Here is a 16,109-nt window from a genome sequence, read left to right on the forward strand (position 1 = left end):
ACAATCTGATTGTATGGGTGGTTACCTGGCACTGTAGGGTTGCCACCCGTCCTTTAAAATATGGAATCGTGCCGCGTTTGAGAATGAAATTGCGCGTCCCGTTTTGAATCAATACTGGACGGGATTTATCCCGTATTTTTTTTATCATTTTTTTTTTAAAGCAGCGTCTCATGCAAATCATCCCACACGCATTTTATGAAGATGCCTCCTTTCCTACTTTTGATTGGGTAATACTTGATGTCATCGTTAGTTTGATTGGTGTTTTTAACTGTCCAGTGAGGAGGGCGTGTCTTTTAAGTACAGTCTGCAAAGTGTTGGCACTGACATGTGGCGTCAGCGCCATAGTTGAAGCCCCTAACGTTGCGGTCAGCAAGTCGGCTAACATCCGCCATGTGCCGTCTTTCAGTTGCGAGAAGCAGATCATAGAATGGTTGAAACTGTTGCCCCTAACGTTGCGCCACGGCGTGTGCTTCGTTTATACCTCGTGTGTTCTCATTAAAAACTTTTATCTCGCGAATATGTTATTGCAATCCGCAGCGGGAGCGTTTCTATAAACTTCATTTAAACTTACGTTTTACACCGTGCTTTCTTTCCCTTATGAACATGCTTGTATGCTTAACTCGCTCCGTTCTCAATTGTTTAATTAATTTTTTGCTCTTAGCTGTTCGCGGCTCTTCCTCCATTTCCCCCTACTTCGTTCTTTTATCTCGCGAATATGTTATTGCAATCCTTAACGGGAGCGTTTCAATAAACTGATTGAAAATAGTTTTGCATTTACCTTTTTAGTAAAAGGCGAGCTTTTAAGCCTGAGAAATCACCCCGTAAATGCACACGTTTAATTGCACATGTGTTAATATGTATGGTTACACAGTATTAAAAGACAGTGAACAACGTCAGTTACCTTTGTTCCCGCGTTTGATAAAAGGTGAGCTTTTAAGCCTGAGAAATCACCCCGTAAATGCACACGTTTAATTGCACATGTGTTAATATGTATGCTTACACAGTATTAAAAGACAGTCAAAAATTAACGTCATTTACCTTCGTTCCCGCGTGTGACTCGTGCTGTAAATCTCTTCCTTGTTTTTAGTTCACGTGATTAGGTAGGAGGCGTGATGACGCGATACGTCACTCCGCCTCCTCCATTACAGTGTATGGACAAAAAATATGTTCCAGTTATGACCATTACGCTTTGAATTTCGAAATGAAACCTGCCTAACTTTTGTAAGTAAGCTGTAAGGAATGAGCCTGCCAAATTTCAGCCTTCCACCTACACGGGAAGTTGGAGAATTAGTGATGAGTGAGTCAGTCAGTCAGTGAGTCAGTCAGTCAGTCAGTGAGGGCTTTGCCTTTTATTATTATAGATTCCAACGTGAATGCCTATAGATGTCTGTCTAAGCATCCACCAATTTTCTAACCAGCTTATACTGTTCAGAGTCACAGTGGAAACATTGCATGCATCCACAATTAAGCACTAGCTCAGCTACCATAACACCTTATAACTTGCATAAAGAAGCACTGCAACTAAATTACTGTAAAGCTTACAAAAGCAGATGCTGAAGAAAGTTGTGTTTTTGTGATCAGCCAATTTATCAGTTCATTCTTTTGTAGTCAAAATCATCCAATTTAGATCAGTGGCAGATCAAATGGAGCATCACAAATAACTAAGGACTAATTTAACATTATCAAGTACAGTAATCCCTCCTCCATCGCGGGGGTTGCGTTCCAGAACCCCCCGCGAAAGGTGAAAATCCGCGAAGTAGAAACCATATGTTTATATGGTTATTTTTATATCGTCATGCTTGGGTCACAGATTTGCACAGAAACACGGGAAGTTGTAGAGAGACAGGAACTTTATTCAAACACTGCAAACAAAAATTTGTCTCTTTTTCAAAAGTTTAAACTGTGCTCCATGACAAGACAGAGATGACAGTTCCATCTCACAATTAAAAGAATGCAAACATTTCTTCCTCTTCAAAGGAGTGCGCGTCAGGAGCAGATAATGTCAGACAGATAGAGAGAAGAAAGCAAACAAATCAATAGGGCTGTTTGGCTTTTAAGCATGCGAAGCACCAAGGCACAAAGCTGTAGAAGGCGGCAGCTCACACACCCCCCTCCGTCAGGAGCAGACAAAGAGAGAGAGAGAGAGAGAGAGAGAGAGAGAGAGAGACAGATAAAAACAAACAAGCAAAAATCAATACGTGCCCTGCGTGCTTTTAAGTATGCGAAGCACCCTGCAGCATGTCGCTTCACGAAGCAGCTGCACAGAAGGGAGCAAAGTGAAGATAATCTTTCAGCATTTTTAGACGAGCATCCGTATCGTCTAGGTGTGCGAACAGCCCCCCTGCTCAATCCCCCTACGTCAGGATCAGAGAATGTCAGCGCGAGAGAGAGAGAGAAAATTAAGTTGGGTAGCTTCTCAGCCATCTGCCAATAGCGTCCCTTGTATGAAATCAACTGGGCAAAACAACTGAGGAAGCATGTACCAGAAATTTAAAGACCCATTGTCCGCAGAAATCCGCGAACCAGCAAAAAATCCGCGATATATATTTAAATATGCTTACATATAAAATCCGTGATAGAGTGAAACCGCGAAAGGCGAAGCGCGATATAGCGAGGGATTACTGTAATCTAACCTGCAGGTCATTGGGATATACAAGGAAACTGCACAATGGCTTTGCTGACAGCAGCTGTAACCATAAAAATTAGAGGGATGTTTCCAATGAAGTGGCTATCTTTATACCTTTGGCACGTCTATACAGGAAATGAAATGAGCTGCTCCTCCATTTGTTAATACCAACATAAATGGATTTAGTGTTTCAGTGTTCAAAGCTCAGGGCACTGAGCTTGCTATTAATGCAACATGTACTGTGTTAACAGAAGCGCATCACAGAGAAACACAGTTAGCAGAACTGTCAAAACGGCAAACTCCATTGCCGAATTCAAACAAATGACACACATTTAGCTTTTATTTTTAAAGTCAAACTAATGGTTTATTAATATAATAGCTAAAATGTTGTGAAAGCACATATATATTCAAACAGTAAGTTGGTGATTGGGATGCGGTCTCTCAATTATAAATTAATTAGCTACAGGTAATGTCAGCTCAGTAAACTTCCTAGTTCAGGTTCTGCACATGCTAAGCAATAACAAATAAGCAACCTTAAAAATGGCACGACAAAGGCAAAGTGAAAGGAGATCTGAAATTATTGAGTAATGCAAAATTGCCATGATTGATTTCACACAGACCCCTCCTCGAACCGCCACCTTACCGTGGTGGAGGGGTTTGCGTGTCCCAATGATCCTAGGAGCTCTGTTGTCCGGGGCTTTATGCCCCTGGTAGGGCCACCCAAGGCAAACTGGTCCTAGGTGAGGGATGAGACAAAGTGCGGATCAACAGACTTTCTATGATGAATAAAAAATTTGGACGGCGTTTTCCCTTAACCCGGATGCGGGTCACCAGGGCCCCCCCCCCCCCCCTCTGGAGCCAGGCCTGGAGGTGGGGCTCGATGGCGAGCACCTGGTGGCCGGGCTTGCACCCATGGGGCTCGGCCAGGCACAGCCCGAAGAGGTAACGTGGGTCCCCCTTCCCATGGGCTCACCACCTATGGGAGGGGCCAAGGAGGTCGGGTGCAGTGTGAGTTGGGTGGTGGCCGAAGGCGGGGACCTTGGTGGTCTGATCCTCGGCTACAGAAGCTGGCTCTTGGGACGTGGAATGTCACCTCTCTGAAGGGGAAGGAGCCTGGGCTAGTGCGTGAGGTCGAGAGGTTCTGGCTAGATATAGTCGGGCTCACCTCAACGCACAGCTTGGACTCTGGAACCAATCTCCTTGAGAGGGGCTGGGCTCTCTACCACTCTGGAGTTGCCCCCGGTGAGAGGCGCCGAACGGGTGTGGGCATACTTATTGCCCCCCGACTTGGAGCCTGTACATTGGGGTTTACCCCGGTGGACGACAGGGTAGCCTCCCTCCTCCTTCGGGTGAGGGGACGGGTCCTAATTGTTGTTTGTGCTTATGCACCGAACAGCAGTCTGGAGTACCCACCCTTTTTGGAGTCCCTGGAGGTGGTGCTAGAGGGCATACCTTCTGGGGACTCCCTCATAATGCTGAGAGACTTCAATGCTCACATGGGCAATGACAGTGAGACGTGGAAGGGCATGATTGGGAGGAATGCCCCCCCCCCCCCCCGATCTGAACCCGAGTGGTGTTTTGTTATTGGACTTCTGTGCTTGTCACGGATTGTCCATAACAAACACCATGTTCAAGCATAGGGGTGTTCATATGTGCACTTGGCACCAGGACACCCTAGGCCTCAGTTCAATGATCGACTTTGTGGTCGTGTTGTCGGACTTGCGGCCACATGTCTTGGACACTCGGGTGAAGAGAGGGGCGGAGCGGTCAACTGATCACCATCTGGTGGTAAGTTGGCTTCGATGGTGGGGGAGGATGCCGGTCAGGCCTGGTAGGCCCAAACATGTTGTAAGAGTCTGCTGGGAATGTCTGTCAGAGCCCCCTGTCAGAAGTAGCTTCAACTCCCACCTCCGGCAGAACTTTGACCATGTCCCGAGGGAGGTGGGGGACATTGAGTCCGAATGGGCCATGTTCCGTGCCTCTATTGTTGAGGCAGCTGACCGGAGCTGTGGCCGTAAGGTGGTCAGTGCCTGTCGTGGCAGCAATCCCCGAACCCGTTGGTGGACACCGGCGATGAGGGATGCTGTAAAGCTGAAGAAGGAGTCCTACCAGTCCCTAATGTCCTGTGGGACTCTGGAGGCAGCTAATAGGTACCGGCAGGCCAAGCGGAATGCGGCTTCAGTGGTTGCGGAGGCAAAAACTCAGGCATGGGAGGAGTTTGGGGAGGCCATGGATAACGACTTTCAGATGGCTTCGAGGAGATTCTGGTCCACCGTCCGGCGTCTCAGGAGGGGGAAGCAGTGCAGTGTCAACACTGTGTATGGTGGGGATGGTGCGCTGCTGACCTCGACTCAGGATGTTGTGGGTCTGTGGGGGAAGTACTTCGAAGACCTCCTCAATCCCACTAACATGCCTTCCAATGAGGAAGCAGAGCCTGGGGACTTGGAGGTGGGCTCCCCCATCTCTGGGTCTGAGGTCACCGAGGTGGTCAAAAAATTCCTTGGTGGCAGGGCCCTGGGGGTGGATGAGATACGCCCGGAGTTCCTCAAGGCTCTGAATGTTGTAGGACTGTCTTGGTTGACACGTCTCTGCAACATCGCATGGACATCGGGGACAGTGCCTCTGGATTGGCAGACCGGGGTGGTGGTCCCCCTCTTTAAGAAGGGGGACCGGAGGGTGTGTTCCAACTACAGAGGGACCACACTTCTCAGCATCCCTGGAAAAGTCTATTCGGGGGTTCTGGAGAAGAGAGTCCGTCAGATAGTCGAACCTCGGATTCAGGAGGAACAGTGTGGTTTTCGTCCTGGTCGTGGAACAATGGACCAGCTCTACACCCTTAGCAGAGTTCTGGAGGGTGCATGGGAGTTTGCCCAACCAGTCCACATGTGTTTTGTGGACTTGAAAAAGGCATTCGACCGTGTCCCTCGGGGAATCCTGTGGGGGGTACTCCGAGAGTATGGGGTACCGGCCCCCCTGATAAGGGCTGTTCAGTCCCTGTACGATCGGTGCCAGAGCCTGGTCCACATTGCCGGCAGTAAGTCGAACCCGTTTCCAGTGAGAGTTGGACTCCGCCAGGGCTGCCCTTTGTCACCGATTCTGTTCATAACTTTTATGGACAGAATTTCTAGGCACAGCCAGGGCGTTGAGGGGGTCCGGTTTGGTGGGCTCAGGATTGGGTCACTGCTTTTTGCAGAGGATGTTGTCCTGTTTGCTTCATCAGGCCGTGATCTTCAGCTCTCTCTGAATCGGTTCGCAGCTGAGTGTGAAGCGGCTGGGATGGGAATCAGCACCTCCAAATCCGAGACCATGGTCCTCAGCCGGAAAAGGGTGAAGTGCCCTCTCAGGGTTAGGAGCGAGATCCTGCCTCAAGTAGAGGAGTTCAAGTATCTCGGGGTCTTGTTCACGAGTGAGGGAAGAATGGAGCGTGAGATCGATAGGTGGATCGGTGCAGCATCCGCAGTGATGAGGGCTCTGCATTGGTCTGTCGTGGTGAAAAAGAAACTGAGCCACAAGGCAAAGCTCTCAATTTACCAGTCGATCTATGCTCCTACCCTCACTTATGGTCATAAGCTATGGGTAGTGACCGAAAGAACGAGATCGTGAATACAAGCGGCTGAAATGAGTTTCCTCCGCAGGGTGTCTGGGCTTTCCCTTAAAGATAGGGTGAGAAGCTCAGTCATCCAGGCGGGGCTCAGAGTAGAGCCGCTGTTCCTCCGCATCAAGAGGAGTCAGATGAGGTGGCTCTGGCATCTGATCAGGATGCCTCCTGGACGCCTCCCTGGTGAGGCGTTCCGGGCACGTCCAACCGGGAGGAGGCTCATGGGAAGACCCAGGACACGCTGGAGGGACTATGTCTCCCGGCTGGCCTGGGAACGCCTTGGGATTCTCCCGGAAGAGCTAGAAGAAGTGGCTGGGGAGAGGAAAGTCTGGGCATCTCTGCTCAAGCTGCTGCCCCCGCAACCCGACCTCAGATAAGAGGAAGAGGATGGATGGATGGATTTTACACAGAAAGCCTTAATATTATAAAAAGATGGAGAAGTTCATAAAATTAACACAACCAGGATTTACCACTTGAAATGTATTTAATGACTCATTCAATATATATTGTCATGCACGAGCGCTTGGGGAGTAGCTCAAGGACCCGATTTGCACCGCAACAAATCCTGCCTGGGGACAACGGCAGCGTGCTAACCTCTCTCTCTCTCTTTCTTTGTTTCTTCAGAGAAAAGCCAAGCAAAATGACACCTTTTATTGGCTAACTAAAAAGATTACAATATGCAAGCTTTCGAGGCAACTCAGGCCCCTTCTTCAGGCAATGTAATTTGTTTCTTCAGAAAGACCGAGACACCGCCGCCGTAAAGACCGCCCAGATGACTCAAAGAGATGCACACTTCCAGGTTCCTTTCTTCCCTCTGCTTCCCCATTGATGACGTCAAACTCCCATACACCACCACGATTTTCCCAGCATTCCACGTTCAAATTTCCGGTCCTTCCCTATAAACTGTCCAGCTTCCTACCCTTCAATGTCTTGAGTTTATGTGAAACGGTTTACCAATTTTTGTTGCAGTATACAGGGCTAAAAACCCCAAACTTTTATGCTTGTCTCTTTCTCGTTATTACAATATGTATAACTCTTTAGTAAGATTTTTAACTAGCTAACGATGCAAACATAACTCTCACAATAGCAAATATTTCAAACCTAACAAACTCTTTAAAGCATGTAATTACAAAAACAGCTTAAAAAAAAGTGACTCGTCAGAGAATTACTTTAAATGAAATTTCATTAAATAAAATGGTATTAATTAATTCAACAGTACTGGTTTAATAATATCTGCCTTTTTACTTTCTCACATACATAGTATATAGAAAGTATTGCAAAAAAAAAAACTGACCTCAAGATTTTGATGAATATTGACGTTTTAGATCTTCCCGAGTCCGAAAATACCATTTTTGAAGTTATGTCGGTCTGTGTGTAAACACAATAACTCGAAAACGCTTTGACCTCAGACAATGAGATTTTGTACACCTGCTTTATATCAAAAATAAGGAATCCTATCAACTTTTGGGTCAGTTCCGACAATCGGAGTTGGCACTTTAACTGAATACTTCACGAATTTTCAAGTAAACTATGGTTATAATTACAGATGATTCAAATTTTGTATAGATATTTATAATGATAAAAAGAAAACATTGGAAATTAAAAAAAAATTACTTAGCCGGATGTAGTATTTTATTTAAATGACCATCCGAATTTTCTGTATCGTGGGAATTCAATATAACACATTCTTTCAGTAACTTATTAATTTTAATCTATACATCATCAGTTTAACAATAACATGTAAACATTGAACATGCCATGTAAATATAAAGATGTAATTAAAACAATAAGTTGTTACACCCCCGTCGTGTTCCTGGTAATACTATTAATTTAATGATATATTTTTTTTTTTCCCCGCTATCATCATCACAATTAAATGCAGTTTTACCTATAGCAATTTATTGCAACAAAAAATATTATTTGATACCAACAGTTTTTCTATGTTTTTAGGTGACTATAACTCTTTTTACTTTGCATGTAATCTAGGTAATGCATATGTAATCATGAAAAAATTCCACCACCATTTTTGACCTCCCTAAGTGCGAAAATATCATTTTAATATAAAGTTTGATTATGAATAGAGATAAATGATTGTGTCGATATTATCAGTTAGTTAGGATAAGAAACAAAGAGATAAGAAATATAGCGCACCTGGAAGTGGTTCTGATAACCTTTTCCTCTATCTCAGTACATGATAAAGTCGAGGGGCGCACACTCCCGATTTTTATTTTTAGTATTGATTTTAAACAGTATTTGCCAGTTACTCGAGGGAAAATGTCAGAATAAATTTAGCAACTGCATATTCAGGGCTGTGGAATTGTTACATTAAAAACGTTGACTCCCGACACCAACTCCTCAGTTTATGGAAACTACCGACTCCGACTCCCCTAGCTGTAATTCAAGCCAATATACAGTACCAGTCAAACGTTTGGGCTCACCCAGAAATTTTCATGTTTTAGTTAGAAAGTTACCTATTTTATTAAAGATACCATTATGCTAATTTTATTGTTTATTTTTTACTAGTGTGTATAATGGCTATTGCTGCTTGAAATGGCCGATTTTTAATTTTTTATTCACATATGGCTGCAAAGCCCCATTTTCAGTAGCATTTCCTTCTGCATCCTAATGATAAACTCCCTAAGCTTACCCTTAATTAGTCAAATGGTTATTAGAAAAACCATTCTAACTGCATTAGCACCACTGAAACCAGTTATTCTGTTTACTTACATTAGAAGGCACTGGCATCAAAGATCAGCTCTGGGGAAAAAAAATTGCCAAAATAAATCAGCTTTCTAAAGAAACATGTAAAAAAAATTTTGGCTGAATGAAGCTCATTTTCATGTAACAGATTGTCAAGAAACTGAAGATTTCATACAAAGGTGTCTGTTACTGGCTTGAGTGAAGAGGGTGAACTGGATGTAACCAGGATAGAAAAGGGAAGAGGGAGGCTGGGATGGGCAACTGCATAAGAGGATAAGAACATCAGAGTATGTAGTTTGAGAAACACACACCTTACAGGTCCTTGGTTGTCTTCTTTATCAAAAAGATGTCCAGTACCAGGGTCATCTACAATATATTACTGAAGAAAAGGTCTTTGTTCCTTTGCCTATTTTTACCTTTTCTTTTTATTTTCCAATTTCACTGTTTTTGATTTTTACTTTGCCTTTGAAGAAGGTATCCCAGAATGGTCTTTATCCTGCTGCAGACAGCACGGGTATTTGGCATGTATTTAAAGAAGAAGTCAACTGAGAACAAGGAAGTTAAGGCTGGGAGGCCATCAATAAACAGGGCCTGTTAAAGCCCATTGAGGCATTCCTTGTGCGACTTTGGGCTATACAAGATATACATTGTTGGTTGTTTCTCAAGCTACAGATTCTGATGTTCTTCTCCTCTTATGCAGTTGTCCATCTCAGCCTTCCTCCTCCTTTTTTTCTCTCCTGGTTTGATTGAGGGTGGAGTGGTGGCTCTGAGGCTAAGGATCTGCACTGGCATCCCGACGGTTCGAATCCCCGTCACTGGCAAAAGACATGCTACTCTGCTGGGCCCTTGAGCAAAGCCCTTAACCTTCAATTGCTCCAGGGGCGCTGTACAATGGCTGACCCTGCGCTCTGACCCCAAGGGGTATGCAAAAAAGATGCATTTCACTGCATAACTATGTATGTGACAAATAAAGAATTAATATTATTATTCAGTTCACCCTCTTCTCCCAAGGCAGTAATAGACACCTTTGTATGAAATATTCAGTTTCTTGGCAGTCCCTCAAATGGAATAACCTTAAACACACCACAAAATGCTGACATGTTTCTTGAGAATGCTGCTTTGCTTCATTTTCCCCATTTTTTAACCCAGAACTGAACTTTAGGAATGCCAGTACCTTGCAATGCAAATGAACATAACAGGTTTCAGCAGTGGTAACAAGCTTAGAAACATTTCTCTAATAATAAATTAGCATTAACATATGACTAAGTAAGGATATGGTAACGGCGCAGCTAGTATGGTACCATTTCAGACACACTACAATATTTTTGGGATCACGGGAATGTGCTGTCAATTATGGTAAGGGATGCTTGTACACGTAGATTTTAAATTACAATATCCAAGCTTTGGAGGTAACTTAGGCCCCTTCTTCAGGCAAGTTTTGAAGGGGCCGGGGTTGCCTCGAATGCTTGCATATTGTAATCTTTTTAGTTTAACCAATCAAAGGTGTCATTTTGCTTGACCTCTCACTACATCTATAATGGCTAACACGGTACAACACGGAAACAGACACATGACAGGAAGGGGTTAATGAAAGCGAAACTTACCCATACAGAAGCGCAAAGCCTGCCCCAGTTGACGAACAGTAGGTGAAATAATTGATTTGCTAGCATAGGTTGACATATGTAATTGATGATGCTTACTGTCTGTTTGTCGGTAGGTTAGAAATTGCATGGATCTTTTTTGAACTAGGCACCGCGGATCAAATTGAGAAAGACAGACAGAAATCAAAGTGCCGTGTGTGCGGAATGGCCGTCTCCTCGACTCGGGCGATTCGAGAAGAACACGACTTACGGAATATGCGGAAAAAAACGAAGAGGAGGCAGCGACGTGTGTGGGGTCTCTGAAATAGAAATGGGACTCGATGATGTTGAGTGAACCTCAATCACAAGTGAACAGTAACTACACACGGGACACAGTGGGATTCACTCGAGCAAAGTCGGCGGAGCGGCCTGATGGACACAAACGCGCCGCTCTCCTCTAGTTTAATCCGCGTGCTGTAACTGAGTGGAGCGAAAGAAAACTCACATATCGGTAAAATGACGCCCCGAACACTTACCCTCTGTGTTACTGCTTTCGTCACTCTTGAAGACGTCACGCACTCAATAATATCACATCCATCTGACCGACAGACAAGATCTGGGCTGGGGTTTATGAAAACAGTTAACCTTGGCCATTAACGAACACCTCTTCAATGCAGGTGACAGCAGGTACTTTGTCGCGACTTCCCAAACCAATCTTAAGCAGCCTCCTCCAATATACTTTTGGCATGTTGCCGCCATCTGCTGTACGGAGGGAAAATTCATCATTGAATTAAATATGCTAAATATTTTTCTCAGTCTCATGGGTTTAAAAAACACAGATCTTATCAGAGTGGGTAAAAGTTAATAAGCGTTGATTTATCTGAACCCCAGCCTTACAGACATCTCATCAGATTTTATCACATTCTTACATTTACTTTCTATGTTTGTTATATGAATCAAACCAAATACCCAAATATTTAATGTTATCCTGTTTCAACCCAAGTGTTATATAATTTTTTGAAACCTTTCCCTTAATCTTCATTAATAATAAAATCCATCCATCCATCCATTATCCAACCCGCTGAACCACGGGGGTCTGCTGGAGTCAATCCCAGCCAACATAGGGCACAAGGCAGGAACCAATCCCGGGCAGGGTGCCAAACCACCGCAGGACACACACAAACACATCCACACACCAAGCACACACTAGGGCCAATTTAGAATCACCAATCCACCTAACCTGCACGTCTTTGGACTGTGGGAGGAAACCGGAGTACCCAGAGGAAACCCACGCAGACACGGGGAGAACATGCAAACTCCACGCAGGGAGGACCCGGGAAGCGAACCCGGGTCCCCAGATCTCCCAACTGCGAGGCAGCAGCGCTACCCACTGCGCCACCATTCCGCCCAATAATAAAATTAATTTTAAAAATATTTTGGTCTTTGTGGTCAAAATTTAAATCCCCATGTTAACAGACATTGTTCTAGTACTTCTAATACCTTCTGAACTATTCTTTTCACATAGTTTACATTTCTACCACTCTTCCAAATTACTGCATCTTCTGCATATGAGAGTCGATCCACTTTGAATCCGGAGTCAGAAAATATATCATTAACCATTATATTAAACAAAACTGGGCTAAGTATACTCACTGTGGGACTCCATTTTCTATCTGAATTTCTTTTGATCTGTTTCTCCCTATCTGAACTTTGTTTGTTTGATTAAAAAAATTCTAATCCATTTGTACATACAGTGCATCCGGAAAGCATTCACAGTGCATCACTTTTTCCACATTTTGCTATGTTACAGCCTTATTCCAAAATGGATTAAATTCATTTTTTTCCTCAGAATTCTACACACAACACTCCATAATGACCCGTGAAAAAAGTTTTCTTGAGATTTTTGCAAATTTATTAAAAATAAAAAAATTGAGAAAGCACATGTACATAAGTATTCACAGCCTTTGCCATGAAGCTCAAAACTGAGCTCAGGTGCATCCTGTTTCTCCTGATCATCTTGAGATGTTTCTGCAGCTTAATTGGAGTCCACCTGTGGTAAATTCAGTTGACTGGACATAATTTGGAAAGGCACACACCTGTCTATGCAAGGTCCCACAGTTGACAGTTCATGTCAGAGCACAAACCAAGCATGAAGTCAAAGGAATTGTCTGTAGACCTCTGAGACAGGATTGTCTCGAGGCACAAATCTGGGGAAGGTTACAGAAAAATTTCTGCTGCTTTGAAGGTCCCAATGAGCACAGTGGCCTCCATCATCCGTAAGTGGAAGAAGTTCAAAACCACCAGGACTCTTCCTAGAGCTGGCTGGCCATCTAAACTGAGCGATCGGGGGAGAAGGGCCTTAGTCAGGGAGGTGACCAAGAACCCGATGGTAACTCTGTCAGAGCTCCAGAGGTCCTCTGTGGAGAGAGAAGAACCTTCCAGAAGGACAACCATCTCTGCAGCAATCCACCAATCAGGCCTGTATGGTAGAGTGGCCAGACGGAAGCCACTCCTTAGTAAAAGGCACATGGCAGCCAGCCTGGAGTTTGCCAAAAGGCACCTGAAGGACTCTCAGACCATGAGAAAGAAAATTCTCTGGTCTGATGAGACAAAGATTGAACTCTTTGGTGTGAATGCCAGGCGTCACGTTTGGAGGAAACCAGGCACCTTCTCTCTCTCTCTCATTTTTCCTAGGGCACGAAGCGGAAGCGGAAGCAAAGCAGAAGCGGACAATGGCCGACAGTGAGGTGAATCGCATTGCAACTGTAGTCGAGGAACTCCAGGCACTCGATGAACAGATTCAGAATCTTCTGTCCAGACGAAGATACCTCAGAGATCTGAAGGCTCGGCTGTTGGATAAACCGTCCTCGCCATCTGTTATCGGCGTAACATCAACCCCGCGTTGTGCCGCGCAAGTCACCTTCACCCCCGCGCCTCGTAGGAGCGACACCGATGATGACCTCGGTGTATTTCAGCTATGCAGGCGGGGGTTCAAGGCCAGAACACCTCCATCGGCACAGGCAAGCATCGTAACCCAGAACCGGTTTGACCCTCTAAGCGTCCCCAGTTCGCCTTCAGCTCCTGGTGATGTAATTGTGGTAGGTGATTCTATTGTTAGGAACCTCAATATCACTTGCCCTAATAGAAAATCTTTTGTTTCTTGTTTTCCCGGTGCTCGTGTCCGAGATGTGACGAGACGTGCGCCGGCGATCTACAAGAACAGGGCAGTTGGAGCCATTGTTATACATGCTGGCGTAAATGACATAAGGCACCGACAGTCGGAGATCCTCAAGGCAGACTTCACTGCATTAATTAAAGACACAAAGGAGAGGACCCCATCGGCAAAGATATTCATCTCGGGTCCACTCCCTCTCGTCAGACGATCAAACGAGTATTACAGTCGTCTGCTTGGTTTAAACAACTGGCTGCAGGGCTTCTGCAAGAATCAAGACATCGGGTTCATTAACAACTGGGATCTCTTTTGGGAAAGACCGCGTTTCTTCAAGCGAGATGGCCTGCATCCGAACAGCTTCGGCGCCCGGGTCCTCTCCGAAAACATAGCGAAGGTAATTCGTTTATCTTGACTATCTATCTCTGCTTTTAACCCCTTCCGAAATGCCACTCCTGTGTTTGGTCATGATAATTGTTTAAAAAAATCTTCCATAAAAGTGCGCAACATAAATACTGTAATAACCAATCTTAATGCACATAGAAAATCTAGGCAATACGGCATAAACGCCAATAATTTAATTAAAGTTACTACTTTAGATGAACAATGTATTAAAACTGTAAAAACATCATAGATTAAATAAAAAATACACGCAGAGCGGCGCTAATAAAAATAACTTAATTCCTGTTCCCTATATCAATAACGCACATAGTATTCATCTCTGCTCCTCCGAAACATTGAATATGGCACTATTAAATATTAGAGCTTTAACTAACAAGACGTTTTTTATCAACGACATTATTAGTGAAAAAAAAAATAGATTTTATTGCACTAAGTGAAACGTGGCTTAGCTCAGATGGCGCAGCTGTTTTAATCGAATCTGCGCCTCCGGATTACAGTTTTACTCGTGCTGATCGCCAAGGAAAGAGAGGTGGAGGGCTAGCAAACATTTACTCTAGCAGGTTAAAATGTAAAAATATCAGTTTTGGTAAGTTCAAGTCTTTTGAGTATCTCGCCATTGTTATTCAGGGAGATTCTCACGTTCTAGTATTATCCGTGTATAGACCTCCTAAATTCAACGCGTCTTTCTTTGAGGAATTCTCTGACTTGATGTCAATCTTAATTACGAACTATGACGCACTCTTAATAGTCGGCGACTTTAATTTTCATGTAGATAATCAATGTGACCAAAAAGTAAAAGAATTTATGAACCTCCTGGACTCTTTTGATTTGAGACAGCTCGTTAATCAGCCTACACATAAAGCAGGTCATACGTTAGACTTAGTAATTACTAAAGGACTAAAAGTTGATATAAAGCAGGTCATTGATACGGGTCTTTCAGACCATTTTCTTCTACTTTTTAATATAGAAATAATGATAGAAAACACTCATGAGAAGCATATTGTTAAAAAACGCTTCTTTGACTCATCAGCAACTTTAAAACTTACAAACATTCTAACCAATCAGTCCGTTTATAGTGCCAACTATAATAGCGAGGAGAATGTAAATAGTAAGGTGGAAAGATTTAATACTAAAATGAGGGCTGCTGTTGACATAGTTGCACCTGAAAAGACAGTTAAAAAATCTTCTAGCATTGTTATACCTTGGAAGACCCAAAGAGTGTCTGATTTAAAGAGAACATGCCGTAGAGCTGAGCGTAAATGGAGGAAGACTAAACTAACTATTGACTATGAGATATTAAAAGTTAAAATAACAGAATACAATAACACAGTCCGTCTTGAGAGGCGCTGCTATTTCTCTAAGATTATAAATAACAATGCTAGTAATCCCAGAGTCTTATTTTCGACAATTGATCATCTGTTAAACCCAGGTAACTCAAAGGAATGCCTTCTAAGTACTTCCAGTAAAACCTGTGAGGCTATCGCTGTATTTTTCAATCAAAAAATTAATGATATTAGAAATAACATAGTATATCTCCCCAACACTAAGGATCCCCCGAAACCCCAGTACTCCATAATAAATAAATTAGAGTCTTTCACTAGGATAGATTTACCTGATTTACATAAAATAATTTCTCAAATGAAACCATCCACCTGTGCCCTTGACCCAATACCAACAAATTTTTTCAAAGAAGTATCGGGTGTGCTTATTGATAATGTTCTTGACATAGTAAATTCGTCATTAGATACGGGGGTCTTCCCAGACTGTCTTAAGACTGCGGTAGTTAAACCCCTACTTAAGAAAAATAATCTCGACCCCTCTTCTCTTGAAAATTATAGACCCATCTCTAACCTGCCTTTCTTAAGTAAAATTCTAGAGAAGGCAGTCATTATGCAGTTAAATGAGCACCTCAGTAAACATGCTATTCTTGATAAATTTCAGTCAGGTTTTAGAACAAATCACAGCACAGAAACTGCACTCGTTAAAGTAGTAAATGACTTGCGGGTAAATGCAGACAGAGGCCATTTATCTGTT

General features: G+C 43.6%; 2 protein-coding genes across 2 annotated transcripts in view; one reads left to right on the forward strand and one right to left on the reverse strand.

The window, feature by feature from the left end:
- Positions 1 to 11,185, reverse strand: part of LOC114666990 (NACHT, LRR and PYD domains-containing protein 3-like) — a 45,847-nt gene extending 34,662 nt beyond the window's left edge. The window contains exon 1 of the mRNA XM_028822052.2: positions 11,041 to 11,185. The gene's annotated coding sequence lies outside the window, so the exon portion shown is untranslated. The remainder of the gene's footprint in view (positions 1 to 11,040) is intronic.
- LOC127527713 (uncharacterized) lies at positions 10,519 to 15,791 on the forward strand. The gene is made up of 2 exons (XM_051927334.1): positions 10,519 to 10,566; positions 13,199 to 15,791. The coding sequence occupies exon 2, from the start codon at positions 13,237 to 13,239 to the stop codon at positions 14,086 to 14,088; it is 852 nt and encodes a 283-aa protein (XP_051783294.1). The 5' UTR covers positions 10,519 to 10,566; positions 13,199 to 13,236; the 3' UTR covers positions 14,089 to 15,791.
- Positions 15,792 to 16,109: the final 318 nt, after the last annotated feature.

This window comes from Erpetoichthys calabaricus, chromosome 1 (genome assembly GCF_900747795.2).
Source record: "Erpetoichthys calabaricus chromosome 1, fErpCal1.3, whole genome shotgun sequence".
In the NCBI taxonomy this organism is placed as follows: Eukaryota; Metazoa; Chordata; class Cladistia; order Polypteriformes; family Polypteridae; genus Erpetoichthys; species Erpetoichthys calabaricus.